The sequence below is a fragment of the Bactrocera dorsalis genome, chromosome 2 (assembly GCF_023373825.1).
Source record: "Bactrocera dorsalis isolate Fly_Bdor chromosome 2, ASM2337382v1, whole genome shotgun sequence".
Taxonomy (NCBI): Eukaryota; Metazoa; Arthropoda; class Insecta; order Diptera; family Tephritidae; genus Bactrocera; species Bactrocera dorsalis.
The window spans coordinates 51,069,763-51,087,707 of NC_064304.1; the positions used below are offsets into that span (position 1 = coordinate 51,069,763).

The 17,945-nt window shown below is 32.7% G+C and overlaps 1 protein-coding gene across 4 annotated transcripts in view; it reads right to left on the reverse strand.

Moving 5' to 3' along the window:
* The window catches only part of LOC105226093 (homeotic protein antennapedia), a 183,725-nt gene that overhangs the window by 10,195 nt on the left and 155,585 nt on the right, over nucleotides 1-17,945 (reverse strand). For 3 of the 4 annotated variants that reach the window (XM_049447838.1, XM_049447840.1, XM_029550118.2), the window contains 4 exons: nucleotides 8,265-8,513; nucleotides 7,337-8,196; nucleotides 6,810-6,848; nucleotides 6,309-6,525 (listed from right to left, as the gene is read on the reverse strand). In XM_049447838.1, coding sequence (XP_049303795.1) covers nucleotides 6,309-6,525; nucleotides 6,810-6,848; nucleotides 7,337-7,942 — 862 coding nt within the window. In that variant the 5' untranslated portion in view covers nucleotides 7,943-8,196; nucleotides 8,265-8,513. The remainder of the gene's footprint in view (nucleotides 1-6,308; nucleotides 6,526-6,809; nucleotides 6,849-7,336; nucleotides 8,197-8,264; nucleotides 8,514-17,945) is intronic. The other variant, XM_029550120.2, reaches the window with a different exon arrangement.

Below are 17,945 nucleotides of genomic sequence, written 5' to 3' on the forward strand. Positions count from 1 at the left end.
CCCCAACTGCTGGCATGATTCCGGCCGAATGAGTAGCTCAAACAAAAAAATTTTTAAAGTTTATTAAACTTAAAAATATTTCCTATAAAATGATCAACGATCTTTGAGAAATATCAAAAATTAACAAAATGGCGTAATTTTGAAAAAAAAATAATTTTTTTACGAAAATGCCAAATTGACAATTGTCTACCAATCAAAAAGATCGTAGGTCATTGTATAGTAAATGTATACAAAAATACCCAGTTTTAATTTAAAGTCGATCGGTAAATTTTTCGTTGAGTTATGACGCCAGCAATTCTGAAAACTGTCGTTTCGAGAAAAACGCGTTTAAAGTTTCACTTATATATGTTTGCACCTTCGAGCGGTCGCTTTTTAGAACGCTGCCATTCAAAAACTATTCTAGATAGGACCTTCCCGATTTCACAAGATATTTATGGAAATATAAGCTATCGAAAAAAGAAATATTTTTTTTTGAAAGTGTCACACTGGTTTAGCACCTTAAATGTTGAACGGTAAACTACCCATTTCGAGAAAAAACTTTATTAAGCTTTTTAAGTTACCAATAAATGTCATTCAAAATATCGGCAAAGAAGGACATTAGTCAGAGTCCAGAAGCTTAACATCATATAACTGAACTTCTTCTTCTTTTTGAATATGAAAAATTTGCGCAATTTGTCAGGACTCGCATAATAAAAAGAAACAAAATATCAAAATGGCATTTGTATATATGTATGTACATGTATAGACATATAGACATGTGCGGAAAAAGTACGTTCACGCGCTCAAACACTAGTGCATACTCAAGAGACCATCACTCACAACCCTCCTCTTCGGCGAAGGTGGAACAAAACAAAAAAATCCCAACCAACATTCCCAAAGGATATTAGATGATTTTTGTGTTCCGAAAAAAAATAAGTGGTTGCTTCGCAATGGCTAAAAAGAACATCAGAAATTATCAAAAAATTGTGAATTAAAAAATTAAAATATAACTAGTTTAAACATGAATGAAACTTAAAATTGCTAGTTTTGTTACATAATGCAAAAACGGTTTTTTATTTAACAATTCTTGAATAATGCTATTCCGTTGAAGAAGCTAATAGTACAAAAATATTTCTCTTCTTAAAATATTTTAGAATCGAACTTGACAGAGAAGCTGGGTAATAATTATTTATCTTGGAGCTGTTTTCAGTTACAGTCCTTTGGATAACTCGTGAAAAACGAGCCGCCATTTAACTAGATAGTAACCAGTTTCATTGAAATGGCATTTACGTCAAAAAATCTATACTGGGCACTTCAGTACCACCCTTAACAGTTTCTGCACAACAGAATTTTTTGACGGGCTTCTTCGATGTTTTGCGGATTTCGCCTATATCTAAACAAACATCGAGCAAATGGAAAACGGTCAGTAGTCGTCACTGCCATTGATACATAGTTGCGTAGTGAATTTACTTAAAAAAATCTTCACGCATCTTGCAAATAATCTTTTTATCCGCACAGTTAAGTGTCAAAAGAAAATGAAAACGCAAAAACTTGCATTGACAAGAAATAAAATGGAATAGGAAAATATGTGAAAAACTTTCGGACACATTGTTTTCACTTCTTGTTTTATATAAGTGTATATATATATATACATATGTATATACAAATATGTGTGTGTGGTACATACTCGTACATATATATCCTCTATAGTGTTAATGTATATCAAGTTGTTATGATTTTGGTTTTTAGGCTTTCAACGCATTCATTTCTTTTATCTTATTATACAAAAGGCCAGCGAAACAACTATCAGAGGCAAATTTAAGTTTGATTTACAATAGGTATTGCACAGTAGAAATAAATTCATGAAATTTTTATACAAAGTTTAATGCATGTTTTAAGTACTTTCGAATGTTCCTTGTTGTAAATGATTTTTCATCAAACTGTTCAATATTTGTAGTAAATTGTTAATAAAAATTAAATAATTTGGTGATTTCTTATAATTATACTTATTGTAAACAAAGAGCTTCTTCCCCTAGCGCTGGAGAAATATTATAAGTAATTGCAAAAAGCGCTTCCACATGCACTCATACATTGCAGTTGCAGTCAAGTTTATTTGCTTGACTTTTTCGCGTCAGTATAAGGTTATCCGACAGCATTTATAAGCTCGAAATCGCCCACTTAAGTAGTTCCTGTCTGAGCTGTCCTGTTTTGTAGTACGTTTTGCTATGCCATTCTGCCCCACGCAAGCAGAAGATGTCTTAGAACTGGCGTTTCGAAAAGCAGTTTACGAAAATCCTCAACTTAACAAAATGCTCAATATACGGACAAACCTTCAGAAACACCAAAAACAAAAAAAAAGTCTGTAAAGTAAAGTAGGAGAAGAAAGTGCAACATCAACGAAGTAATCGCGGGAAAATCGGGCGGTGGCATGTGGATGAAAATCGTTGAAAAGTTTAAGTGAAAGAAGAAAGCAACGGATTTGAAGACATAAGAGTTGCACAAATAGCAACGTGCCATGTTATGCTCTCAGTCTGGGTAAATGTTACCCGTCGGAGGTGATCATTGTTTTCCGTTTAGTCTATTCCTTTGTTTAACTTTTTTGTTATATGAACTTTGTAACTTATTTGAGAAATAATAAGAATACAAAGTAATGTATATAGTATACTAGCATAAACAGCGTTATAAGGATCTGAGAAAATGCAGTTTGGAGTAGTTGGTAAATAAAAGACTTTATGGCCATTAGACATGGGAAGCTTCAAACTGTTTAAGAAAATTGGAATTTTTACAATGAAGTACAGTTATAGCTACGAAATAGCAAAGTTTGCTAAACAGTCGATTATTTTGCAACAATAAGTACATAAAATAACTACTTGGAGATTGTGATGATGGTCAGCCAAATTTGATTCTCTCTCCAATCACTAACAATGTAAATTATATTGTGTTTACACAACAATGTTTAGTTTTGACAAATTTTGATTTTCATATTTATGCTAAAGAAAATAAAGTCAAATGTTATTCTAAGCAATGTCGTAAAACAATGGCAAGAGACAAGTAAAAAGGAATTCTTTTCTCAACAGTAATACCCAAACAATTCATTGGCATATTAATGATTCACATTTGTTTGAAATTGACGGACTGTCACCGGAAATTTTACTAAAATAGCTGCACCTATTTACACGAGCTGTAAGTATATATATATAATATATATAGTGAAAAATTGAAAAAGCAGATTTTTTTTCTATTCTACTTATTACTTAATCTAGTTCTTCATGGTATTATTTATTTGACAATTTACCATTGTATTGTATCTCCAGGTTTGATTTAAAATTTTTAGTTTGTTAATTTATTTTTTAATTAGGATTTATTACTTTGAAAAACATTCTATAATTATAAAAAAATATTTTCCAATGCCAACACGCACCCGTAATTGATACTCATGCCAAGACATAGTGTGAAAATAAACACTTGTTGCGAAATCATTTTTGAAGTTTGGTCTAATTAATGGCTGGAACGTCGCAATGCTTGTAGGGAACATATACATACATACTTTTCATCGGACCTTTTAACGGTATTACAATTTATCCAAATATGGTGGAATATAACATATCGATTGCTAATATGGGCAAATGAATATACGATATTTTTAAGAATATTATCGCGAATGCTCGAAGTGCCACAATGTGCAAAGTACAAAAAACAAAAAAAGTAATTTACGTCACATGTTCACACACATAAATATAGTACAGATATGAAAATTAACTAGCTGGGTGAAGGAAGTGTGCTTATTGTTAGCGGAATTGCATTTTTTCTACACGCATACGAATTACAAAATAGAAATTCTAAAGTTGTCGGTTATGGTAAATTTTAAGTACAGCTTTGAAAACATAATGTAATTTTATGAAATAAATAAGAAATAATTGTACATATTCGCAATTTGAACTGCCCTGTATCCAACTTATGGGTCCTTTAAAAGTGGTGGTTGTGCCCATAATATCAAAGTAAGCACAGCCATTTATCTCCTGTGCCGCACACAATAGCCATGGTACAGCTTTTTTATCATTGTCGATGTTGGTGCTGTTGTGGCCATAAGCTTTACATCTTAATTAAAGACGCTTTCGCACCTTTCACCCGACGCATCGCCACAATCAAAATCCCAAAAAGGAAGTATGCTATTTAAGGTGCAGTTGCTTATTTTAAACTCGGTACGGAAATCGTGATAGAACAGCAGCAAAAAAAATAAGAACAAAAAATAAACAAACAGTATTTGGCATTGTATGCTGGCTCATGCAGAAACAGCAAATCGTTTGGAGATTTTCGGCTGAATGCAACAGCTTGCAAAGCTAAGATGAGTCACGAATTCTGCTGGCAGTCAGCTAAACGCAAAGTGTGGGCATAATAAAAATTTTACGACAGCTGCTTGTGGTGAGAAACGATAAAATTCACATTGAAATTTGATTTTGTTATTTTCTTCTATTCTTAACACCTATTTGTTGACTCCTATTCACTATATTATACAAAAGGGCCAATAGTTGGTATAAGCTAAATGTATAATTGCAGTGCATTTGAGAGAATGCTTAGATTTTAAGATTAATAAGTATTAGAAAAGAATAATTTGAGTTTAGAATATCTAAATGCCAAATAAATCTAAATTTCTTTTGTGACTAAGTGAATTGAATAATTGTAAATAAAATTTTCTAAATTTTTTAGATAGTAGCAAGCTAATATTTTTATAATAGTTTGCAGCCAGACTGATGTTATCTTAAGTTAAAGATGGAATATAAGTATCTTAAATCTAGAGTTTTAAACACTGATATCTGCTCAAATAATTAAACTGAATAGAAGCTTATACTTGAGGGGCTCAGCAATGTTTGATTTGCTTATAACGGAATCGCACAAAATTGGCAACAACTTGTCATAGGCCATGAATGAACTTAAAAAACAACAAACAAACAAATTCATACACGTACATATGTATAAGCAGCAGATAGTCAGAATCGGTTGCAGAAATAACAACAAGCATAACAGCATTTGCAAATACATGACACCGAAGTTGAAAAAATACACAAACCGTGGTCCAGAGATTAATAAATTGATGGCATCCATTGAACATAACATGCAACTAATGACTGTAATCAATTTTACTTTGCATCTCAATCTGGCTTAAAAAAACGTATGTAACAATACGGCGACTCACCGTCCATATGATTGCAAACTGAAGCATAAAAGTAAAAAAATAAACTCAAAGAATATTCAAATAAAGCTGATTTTCATTGAGTGTGAGGATTCGCAAAGTTCTCTCCAGCAGTTCATTTAGTCGGACATCTAGGCTTATACAACTTACACACGTAACATTTTTTATGAACTGAGTCTAATATAAATTTTTGCTCTCATATAAGGGACAGTAATATGTATATTTTTGTTATCGATGAAAAAGAAAGTTGTTTTCGCCTAGCTATATTTTAAACACTTCTATAGAAACCTTGCCTAGTTTCCCAATTTAACAGGTACAAAAACCATATCATCAAATGCCTTTGTTTCTGAACATACATATGTACATATTTATGTATCTCGATGCAATTGAGGGTATTTCAAGGTCGTAAATTTTGGAAATCCTTTCAATCCTAATGTTCGTTTCGTTACAAATAGTAAGTGAACTGAAATACTTGCAAATTTTACTTTTGCTTGCAAATTTAATATTGGAAAAATTCGTTCCGCTCTACTTTTGTGAAATGTTGAGGACGTTTAAGGTCTAACTGTGTGAATTATTTGTTACTTGGTATGATTGCTGTACCGGCCTATTGTGTAGCATTCTACCGCACAGTATGAGCGAGCACATCTTTGTGTAATGTTGTATGCATTAGTAACATACACATGTAGAAGATGTCTAACTAAAATTTTTGCTAGAAACTAAATCGCATCTATTGCCTAATATTTTAAATCTAATTTGTGCTGTCCATCTCTAAAATTTTCTGAAATATCTATGTGTATATCGAATTGATTTAACCTTTAATTTAATTTCAATCAGAATTTTTCTTATAAATTCATCTATACAAGAGACCGGCAAATCTGGTAAACTTACATCTACTCAGCTAGTTTTACACCTGAAGGTAGCAATTCTTATATTGATATTGTTCTATTGCAATTATCACACAACTCTAATTGGACCAACTAACCAATGAGACCATTGCATGCACACCTTAATTCAACACACTACTCAATTCTACTCAACTCAACTACAAGTACTCACAACATTTTACTTGAATGAGAGTAAGAAAAAATTCCACTTAATACATTCATGGAATTTTTGAGGCACTTTCCTTGACACTTACCAAATTGACTGCGCATCCAGGGATACAATGGCGATGGCATCCCTGATGACTGCGAATTTGGATTTTGTGATGGTGGTGTATGTTGTCCAGGATGGCCCTGATGCATTTGTGGTGGTCCCTGAGCTTGATGCATCATGTTTTGTGGTGGTCCGCCAACGGGTGGAATGCCAGTCTGTTGTTGGCCATACATACTCATCTGATGGTGGTTTTGATGAACCTTCGAAGGAAAGTTTATTGAAAGTTATTAATATATTACTTCATATAAATTATATATAAATATTCATCCAAATACACACACAAAGTTTAAAGTTTAGTTCAATAGTTGTCACATATGTACATATGTATGTGGTATTATTTAACACAAATAAAATTGTATCAACAAACTGAACATTGAAGCTGGGTTATTTGAAATAAAATACAAATTGAAAAAAATTAGCATATGTATACGAATATCAAATTATTCACTATTATTTTCAGAGCGAAGTGGATGATTTCGCTTACCTCATTAACATCTGGAACTCCGACATCGTTGTAACCCAACTGTGATATTGTAAGACATAAAAATTGTATTTGCGTTAAATTTTGATAAAGGATTTTACGTGAAAACATTTAATTAAAAAATTTGATTTTATCAACAAAGTGGATAAGTTCTATTTTTTATTAATTTATAGTATATGCGGGAATATTGAAATTCACCAGTGATTTTTTAACATGCGGTGTTTGCGCAGAATTACTACGTTCAAGGAATATGTAATTGAGGATTCTAAAAAAAATTGAACTTTCATTTTATCTGTAGATTTCATATTGCTGACCCTGAGTATGAAGACATACTCTTACATCATTCCTATGAATTCAGTTTTGTATAAATCTACACATACAAGTATACCTCAAGTGTTATCAGATCGCATATAAGCATCTAATTTTGATTAAATTTGTGATATGGCGTTAAAATTTCTCTAACATTTGTCTACTTGTGTGTGTTGGTTAGTTAGTTAAATACGATAAGTAAATATCATTAGTCGAATCACCTGTGCTTGTGGGTGTCCAATGTGGTGTGGCAAACTCATCTGTGCATTCATGTGATGGGCGCCCATTTGATCGACTAGGGGCGGTGAGCCGCCTTCGTGCACCATGCCTAATCCGCCCACGGCTGCTTGCAGCTTACAACTGGCATATACTACGGGTTGCTGTTGTTGTTGGGCTGGATGTGTCACCTGTTGCGTCACTTGCGGATGCTGCTGATGCTGAGGTGTCGCCTGTGCTTGCTGCGTAACTTGTTGCGCCTGTTGTTGCGTAACTTGTTGCTGGGGTTGTGGCTGTTGCTGAAGCAGTGGGCTACCATTTACTTGCGGCTGCTGTGACAAACCCACTTGACTGGAAGGACTGTCGGGACGAGAGTAGCCTTGGTGCTCCATACTCTGACCGTTATAATAGGGCATACGATCGTAGGGCGGGAAGCGTGGATAGGGCATATTGCCCTGATTATTTGGATGCTGACTATAGTGATGCATTTGTTGCGCATCGAGATCGGTGACACCATTTCCAGGATAGTGGCCATGGTGCATTTCGGGTCCCATATAGGAGTTGGAAAAGTATGACGCCATACTTTCGCAATTATTTGTACTCATCGTCATATTGAAGGACTCTATTGTGTCTGTGGTAAACGTGGTGGCGGAGTTAATCGTGACTGAGGGTAGCGGATTGCAGAATGTGAAGTTCCTTTGGGGCGTCGTTTACTGTTGTTGATGAAGCTATGAGGATCCGGTTGCTGGAAGGTGCGGGTGTTTTTAGGAGATTCGTGTTGCTGTACAGGTGCTTGAAGCTACTTGGTTTTCAGCTATACAACTTATACGGATACTTGTATATATACACTAATGTAGATTTTAACCTTTTGTGGAGCAAGCAAATAACAAATTTGATTAATAACATTTAAACAAATATTTTATTAATACTTACTTAAATCTGAACACCTATATAAATACAGTATACAATTCGTTCTTAGCTTAAAGTGTTTGAGGTATAAAAATGATTTGCGTTTCTGCTTTTCAAGTTGAATATCGCCTTAACTATTCTAATTGTAGAGCTGTATCCTAATGTCACCCAACAATGTTTAGTAAATTAAGCTCCAAAAATAAGTTGTAGAATTTATGATAAAGTCGCCTTAATTTCTACTCGTACAATTTTGATTCGTTTTGGAGTGAAACTCTGCAAAGATAAAAAATTATCAATTTAGTAATTTGAAACTTAAAAATTTTGAAGATGCTCACGTTAATATAAAATTATTAAACATGAGCTTACACTATATTCAGAATGATAGATAATTAATTTAACAGGTAAAGAAAGCTAAGTTCGGTTGTAATACTTCTCTAACATCTTGTAAAGGCCAAAGATAGGAGAAATATCTTCAGGTGTTGGCAAATCTTTATTTTATATAATATAATTAAAAGTGTATCTTATTAACTTATATTATAAATAGGTCACAGACTCACTTAGTATTGAAACTATACGAGGCGTGTTTAAAAAGTATCGCGAATTTTGTGTTTTTTTCAAAAATTAGTTATTTATTCATGAATATCTATTTTGTCCCCTTCAAAGTAATCCCCATGAGATATTATACACTTGTGCCAACGGTTTTTCCAATCTTCGAAGCACTTCAAAAACTCATTTTTTTTTATCTTCTTCAGCTCCTCCTTCGATGCCGTCTTTATCTTGTCAAGAGAAGCGTAACGTCGTCCTTTCATGGGCCTCTTCAGTTTAGGGAACAAGAAAAAGTCACAGGGGGCCAGATCTGGGGAATACGGTGGCTGCGGCATCATTAGTGTGTTGTTTTTAGCCAAAAAGTCGCGCACAAGCAACGATGTGTGAGCAGTGGCGTTATCGTGGTGCAAAAGCCAATTTTTGTTCTTCCACAAATCCGGACGTTTCTGGCGGATTGCTTCGCGCAAATTACGCATAACTTGCAGGTAATATTCCTTAATGACCGTTCTTCCCTGTGGCAAGAACTCAAGATGCACCACGCCCCTGCAATCGAAGAAAACTGTCAGTTACGATTCGCGATACTTTTTGAACACACCTCGTATTTTACTTCCTTTTGGCGTATATTATATTAAAATCACCTTTAAATAAGATATATGCGACATAAACCTAAAAAACGAGGAGGCTCAGTTAATATATTGCGCTGATGTGGAAAGCTTCAACCAGAGGTTCGGAGTTGATTACGTTAGGGATATGAAGTTGGTAACAAGATCAACACCAACTCTTTACATATTCAGCGCTAAAACCCATACGCATGCTTAATTTTGTCAAAGTATCACATATTTGGATTACTATACATATATAGGTTGTGGAAATATTACTGAACCGATTTTATCTATTTTTGGAATTATCACATATTAATAAAAGAAAAAGATGACCTTTAAGGTACATCAAGGTAACTCACATAGTAGTTAGCTGGATGTTTGAGAATCCTAGTATTAGTTATATAAAGCTGGGGAATTTCACCCGATTTTGTTCATTTTAGGCAGAAAGATACACTGTTATTGAAACACCACGATCTCTTAATTATTTCAGTTAATGGTATTTCGTAATCTAGCAGCTGTAATATAGTGCTTCATTTATTGGATCCCTTGAATAGAGGCACTAGCCGAACAAGAACAAAAAGAAAGGTTTATTCCTCATTTGTTTAAAACATTAATACTTTTTAATTAATGTTTTGGTTATAAATAATTTCATAAAGTAAAGTTATGAAAACTTCCGAGATAGCCTAATGGTATTTGAATTTGGAATTTGGGGCCGCTGGTACAGGTATCTAAAGAAATGAGAAGAGAAATTTACTGTAATCTGAACTGTTTTTAGACACAAAGATGCAGCAGTAGAAAAATACACTGTCCAAATTTATTAAAATAACTCACACGTTTGCCAATATAAGGGGTTTAATTTTAATGATGCAATTTAATCCAAAGTTTGCAATTGAAACATTTATGTGTGGACCAAAGTTTTTTAAATTTTGTAATTTTGCCTATTTTAAGGGCACTATTTGGACAAAATTGTATTCCCAAATATTCACTGGGGCTCGATTTGAATACTGGAAAGCCAAAAAATCAAAAGGAATTTAAAATTGTGTTATATGGTAAGTAGGAGTGGTCTTAGTCCTTATATTTGAGATTTTGATGTCTAAAAATTACATCATTATATGTACGTGAGTTTAGTTTTACAACATTTATACAAATTCTACAATTTAGTTGATTTTAGCGCGTCCATTCGGGTGAAAAATCACCTTCGACTGAGTATAATATATTCGTAAAATCATCGAAATTGAAAGTCAGACCTCTATCAGTCAGTAGGACGCAGCTTATGCTCCAAGGAATGACTCTACTCTGCCGCGGTGCATCCATTTCACCCTAAAAACTGGTACCAACTTGGAACAACCACACTTAATATAAATAAACTTAAGTGAAATTGAATAAAAATAATTAACGTTTTACTGATTTTCCCACATGTTTTTTACATTTTATTTGACATACAAATATTCTTTCAATATTATTCACTACTATTTCATGTTAACATACAACCCTTTTGTTATAGAAATTCCAAAGCTGATTGAAATTCTGCTCGTTGAAGCGAATTTTGAAATGATGAAATTCTTAATTACAATAACAAGCAACAACATCCTTCAAGGTAAGATTCTTTTTCGTTCATTGCCGGTGTGCAAACAATGTCGTTTGAGGTATTTGGCACAATACGTACTGGTTTTACATAATGTAGTTGGTCACTAGTTTGTAAAATGTAATCTTTTGAAATTGCGGGAACTGTAAAAGGAATTAATAATGAAACTGCAGTGTTTCTGCGCTTACTAAAAGCTCACCCATTTAGAATTTAGAATGCACATACATGGGTATGTATGTATTAATGAAAGGAAATTGTTTCGATCTGAGAACAGAGAATGTGGGGATTGGTAATACTATTCACAACATAATCCATTTCGTAAACGTTTTGTGTACCAAGAATTCACGGGAATGAGTGAGAGAGATTACCATTTTTGTAATCGATTTTCTGAACTATAGTTTTATAGGGCCTTATAGTTTTAATAGCTGATTCGGGTATTTATGAAGCATAAAGGTTTTGAACCTTTTATGTAGAGGTATATAAATTTAAATAACAATTACTGTAATTCGTATTCAGAAAAGAAAGACTTTTATTTGTAAAAAATCAGAAAAACAAAAATACTCCTGAAAAACTACACAGTGAGTATATTTTTGTAGTAGTATATAAACATTGAAAGTTTTTGGAAATTGAAATGAAATCCGGGAACTAAATCGTTTTAATGAGCTAGCTTTATTAAATGCAGATTTTTTTAAGAAAAAATACTTTTTCCGCCGTAATTGGGCGGGTTAGTTCCAGCAACAACGATATCCTGTGCTAAAATTTCTTATATTATTTAAAGCCATTTTTCAATCGTTCAAAACCGTAATATTCTATGCGAACAGCACTGGTTCGCTGTGCAACCAACTATGACGATCCCTTTCAAATTACCACGTCCTATTCCATTTCTACTACCACATGCTGTGGCGTATTCTTCCTCTGTTCCATTGTTTGTTTTGGCTTTTGTCATCAACAAAATAATTTCATATCCGGCCTGTCGCCGCCCACAACAAAAGCCAAACTGTTCACCGGCATTTCTATTCTCCCACTCTTCCTTCTAATATACATACATAATATAGGTACGCTGAGTGGACTTAAACTGCCAAATACAGGCTTCCGTTTCAATTATTTCATGCAGTAGGCATTAGAAGGGCTGTTTGTTGATATCTTGTGGGTGAAGATGTGATACATAACGATAGATACCCGGGCCAAATAAACGAATATAGTATGGTTTCCGAATCGTTTTATAGTGGAAACTCTTTATAACGATATTCAAGGAATAAGATAATTTTTATGCAATAAAAAGCTTTTGTAAGCAGGAGGACGACCTATGACGAATAATATTAGAAGGCTAAGTACTTCAATTCTACTTTTGTTCCAAAACATCAATAATATTCCTTAGAAATTTTCATGGTCCTGAGTCGGTAATTTCATTGCAGAGAGTATCCGTTACGCCTATAAATATTTTTTAAATTTTGGAATAGTAATGTTATCTTAACGAACTTTAGTATTTTCTATTTACGTTCTATCAAGTATTCGTTACATAGAGCTTCGTTATATAGTATTTCAACTGTATATGTGTTTGTATATAAGTAAGTAGTTGTATATACATATGTTATACATATTGTATGTAAATGGATATGCATAGTATGTTCGAATAGATATGTTATACAAATGAAAATGCTGTAAGATGAAAAACAGTTTCTTTAAATAACTTAAAATAACTTAGATGAGAAGATTGCACTTCTAGAAAAAAACATGAAAATAATCGCTTAGAGGAATGTATGAAATCTACATATCGTCACCTAAAATGCGAAATAACGTATTATCAAAAAATTCGAAATCGAGTATCTTATTGATTACGATTCTCTACTTCAAATTACATACATAATATTACATACATATGTATGTCCAAGATTTTCAGGTTCTGCGCTCAAATATATGTATACCAGTTTTAACCAATATATGTATATATTTTTTTTAATCTTGTTCCATTTTATTTCGTGTTTTATTCACGCCACTGTAAATTTTCGAAAATGTTGTTACTTTATTTTGCATTTTAGGTGACGATATGAAGATGCAGGTGCTAATGGTTTATTTTCATTTTAAGTGATTTGCGCATAAACGACGGGTCAACACACCAGAAAACTAGTTTTGTACTACCTGTGCCAAATGTAACATACTTTTAGGAAAAATAAAACACGCAGCGCCATCTATTGAAAAGAATCGCTAACTGCCGATAAACAGCAGGGAGCTTTAGTATTCATCATACCTTTTTGCTATCCGCGGATAGATGTCACTCTCAGAAACCGAAATGATTGATTGACACGTTGTGTAGAGTGGAGAGAAATAATTGAAACGGGCATTAGCTGTTCTCGATTCACAATTTCTCTGCTCGATATCTTTGCGCAGTAACAAAGTCATGTACAAAAACAAAAATTACCACTCTCACTATTGTGAGATTTTTGTGATTTGTGAGGTTTTCCATATCCTGAGGTGATTTCAAATGCACAAATGCTCACAATTACCTCAAAAATTGAGCAAACCTCACAATGCAAAATCGGTTTTGTTTGTTTTGTTAATTTCAATATTTAAAAAAAATGTTTAAATTATTTGATTGGAATGATTGGAGGCAGTATTCCAAAGGCGTTATATATTATAAATATAAATATTTGCCTATTGCAATAAAAATGTAACATACGGTCTTTGTACATTTTACTTCCTTCTGAGTATGAATAAAAAGAAATATACATATTTATGTTTAAATAATATGCTGTAATGATGCAGCTGCTCCTGGGTTGTTCTTGCACATTTTGAAATCCTGTAAATAAATTAAATTATTTTGTATTTAATAGATTTGCGAAATTACTTACTTTTCTTGGTTGTCCATTTCTTTATTTTGCCTTGTTTGTTTTTGTAAGATAGTTGGTTCAGAACAAAGTGCTTTTCAACTCATGTGGTGAATTTTTTGTGATTTTTTCTTGTGAGGTATGAGCAAGAATAACCTCACAACAAACCTCACAAATAAGTTGTGAGGTTTTCTCAGAATAGGGCTGAAAATCTGCGTTTTTTATAACAATTTCCATTGTAGGCAGTTCGGACAAAATAATAATTTTTGGGCATTTAAATCACAACATATTACAATTAAATATTATTTTAAATTGGGACTTTTAATGTATGAAGAAACTATTTATTTTTTTTATTTTATTTTGTAGTTTATTAAAACAACTGACTTTTTAAATTTCAATACTTAATATAGTGAATTAGCCTGTTAGCTCTCAATTAATAAATGTAATAAAATTAAATGAAAATTAAGAAAATTATGCATGACAAAACGTTTGGTCAAATCCATTTAAATTTCGCATTTTCTTTAATTTTCGTTGTTTTAATTTTTATTGGCGATTTTGAACGTTATAATTTCAATCTGGCCGTTCCAGTCATTCTAATTGCGAAACGTCAAAATCTACCCCAGTCAACTGTCAAAGTCGGGTAGGCGATCAGCTCTCTTATATTCAATGACAGGAGAGTTGGGCAATAAAGTTAAAGTGGTAGAATCGCTATCTCTATTCTATATGATATTATATTTTAGATCAGTTTTACTTTTTTGAATGGCTCAAATGTTAACGAAAAATATAACATTTATTTTTTCTTTCATTCTAAATTAATAATTGTTTTTATAAACATAACTAAGTTTGCTAAAACGATTTTGAAGCGTTACAAATAATTTCTCCTCTACAATGGCCATTTGACATATTATTATTTTGCCTCTATACGGAGAATATTTTCCTTTTACTTTCCGATTGTAATTCAGAACAAGTGAATCGTATTGAGAAAAGCAGGATAACTAACACGGAAGTATTAGCAGTCACCTTATAATATTAAATTAAGGCGATATTCAGATTAAAATAAAGCATTCGTGTGAAAATGTTGTAGTAAAACAGAGCAAAATTGTTTATGTGGTATGTCGCTTCTAATTACGACGTCAAATTCAAAGCTATGTGTGATTCTTCATTGTGGCTTATTAATTTTATTTCCGACCATTTATAAAATTTGTAAAAAAAATTTTAATTTGTATACTCTTAATATAACAGTTGTTGTATCACATAAAACAAATAGAGATAGATATTGGGTTATAAAATAAGGTTAAATGTATATATCTCACAAACCATTGAAGCGAAAATAACAAATTTCACTCAAGACAAACTTTATAATAATTCCTACCGACAGTGTGCAAATGCATTAAATCGGATCATTATCCTGCTCATTCCCCATGCACCTCATCCCTCAGAGATGATATGATAGATCTTTACAGCAGTCAGGGTCCTATAGAGTGAGGCAAAGTCGCATATCTCGACCTCTCAACCGATCTCAACCAAATTCCAATGTTACTGTGCGAACAATATAACCTAATCTTAAATTCTATTTGATTAATTGACTTTCTAGTATAGAAATCAAGAAATAATTTACAAAACAAGATAAAGCTTTGGACGATTAGTAATTTTGAAGGATGCCACCGTATGACCACAACTTGTCCAAAATGAACGCTGTCACGGTTTGGCCCTTGGGTAACAAATATGTGGACCTTAATATCTATAGTTGGTTACTGACCGCAAATATCGGTCAATGTGTGAGATGAATGTATAATTGGAACTCAGAGACAATTATTTTCTGATAATGGTATGTCAAAAATGGCGGAATACCATCAGTACTTCTGTTAGCCCCATATGCCATATGTACCTACCATAACACCCCCAAAAAAAACTAATATAAGGGTTTTCCAAAATACTCCATAAGAATGGTGATAGAGTCAATACTACCTCCAACTTCCGTGTACTACTGTTATTATTTATAAAGTGTTTTTTACCTTGGTGAAAACCTTATATCCCTATTATAATGATGACCGATCCGCTGAACCCTCTGGTTGACGCTTTCCTCATCAACTCAATATATTAACTTTAACTTTTTCAGTCGAGTTAATATCACATATCGCACGCATCTCATTTGAAGATTTTTATAATATTAAATAAGTCTTGCAATTTTCAAGGGTATAAAATGTTCGGATACACTCAAACTTATGCCCCCCTTACTTGTTTGACAAGTTTTTTTTATTTATTAAGCGCCATGAATCTTAATCTTGATAATCTAAATTTAAAGTATTATATAAGATAAGTATTAAGACACAAATAACATTTGTAAATAATAAATGTTTATGGTCTTTAAAATGTTTATATTAAGCTTTGCTCTACTTTTCCATTAGAATTCAAATTAATCGAATTTTATCGCACAATAGTGTGCCTATAGTATGTGTACACATATTTATGTGCATACACAAATGCACATGTTACTCCCGCCTATGCATGCAAAGAAAAACAATAGCCGAAATAAAAATCCACACAACTACTAAACAACAAACATTTATACACCAATTACAGTGTCGCTGAAAAGCAACAACACTACGTACGATACAGAGCGGCGTCAAAGAGTGTCGCACATTCGCCAAACGGTACACAAAGCCATAAATCAAAATGGCTGTTGCTGAGAGAGAGAAATCGTTCATTGTACTTCCATCAACATCATTCACCCTCTCAACTCCATTCCTTCTAACGGCTGTTTCCTCCTGTATTAGATGTATGCAATTGCGAATTTTGGTAACATTGATTAATAAAATAAAGAGATTTTAATATTCAGTATTTTTATATAACCTCTTTAAATATTGTTATATGGCATCTTACTATTATCTCTGTTTTTAAGTTTTATTTATATTTACTATGATATTTTGCATTACTGTTTAATAAAAATTCATTATACGGTACATATGTTTTATCTCTTTTCATACAGAGAGTTTTGGTCTTTGTACCGCAGTCAACAAAGGCCAATAAGTGAGTGAGAGAAATCTTTCTGGTCTATGTACTGTTCATGTCTAAAATGTTTAAGTAGTATTCGCGATATATTAAAAATTAGATTACGATATTGTATTCTCGATTTATTTAAGCTAATCCATATAAATATGGTGACTATTGTCAAAGTCTAATATGATTACCGTTACCGACTCTCTTACAAATAAAGATCTGCATCAATTACTGGTGCAAAAATGGGCTTTTAGGATATGCAAATCTTAGAAATACCAACTTTTATTGAAACAAAATGTCATGTTATGTTTATAATAGCCATAGCCGTTGTCATGTACATTAAAATACTGAATTTGCGTACATATGTAATTAAAACAAGAAAATAAAGCTAACTCCGGTTTCATCGAAGCTATTATATATTTTAGAAATGCAAAACATTCCATGGCGGCTATAAGCTATAGCGGTATAGCTTAGAGAGTAATCCGTGCCAAATTTCGTTCGTAAATATATCTAGACAAATATATACAAAAGCCTTCCAATGACTGGATTTTGATATATTGCTAAATCGACTCAGCTTGTTAAGCTGATCATTTATATACATATTTATATATATGGTTTATATATATCCGATATTTCCTTCTAGGTGTTACCGAAGTTTACCAACTTCGTGACAACCTTAAAATACCCTGTCCAAGGTATAATTATGGAAATAAATGAACTTCAATTTCTAGCAACAATACCCGAAAGACATATGAAAACACAAATAAAATGGAGATGGAAATAATATTATTTTTATGCTATTTTTATTTATTTGAACGATGGGCGTGGCACCGTCCACAATTAAATGAAAATCCATATCTCAGCATCTACAACAGATTTCAATTAAAATTGGTAGGTACTATCTTGACTTCCTACATTATAGTGCGAACGAGAACCACACCTACTTTTTATATAATATAACACAATATTAAATTCCATCTGATTCTTTCACTTTCCAGTATACAAATCATGAACCAACCAATCTTTCCGGATAAAACTTTACACCAATAGTGACTTTGAAATGCGCCGCCTTTTGACCAAAAATTGTTCAAAAGGAATAAAAACCTTAGTTTCTATTGGGATATTCTTTCCTGATAATATTATGACC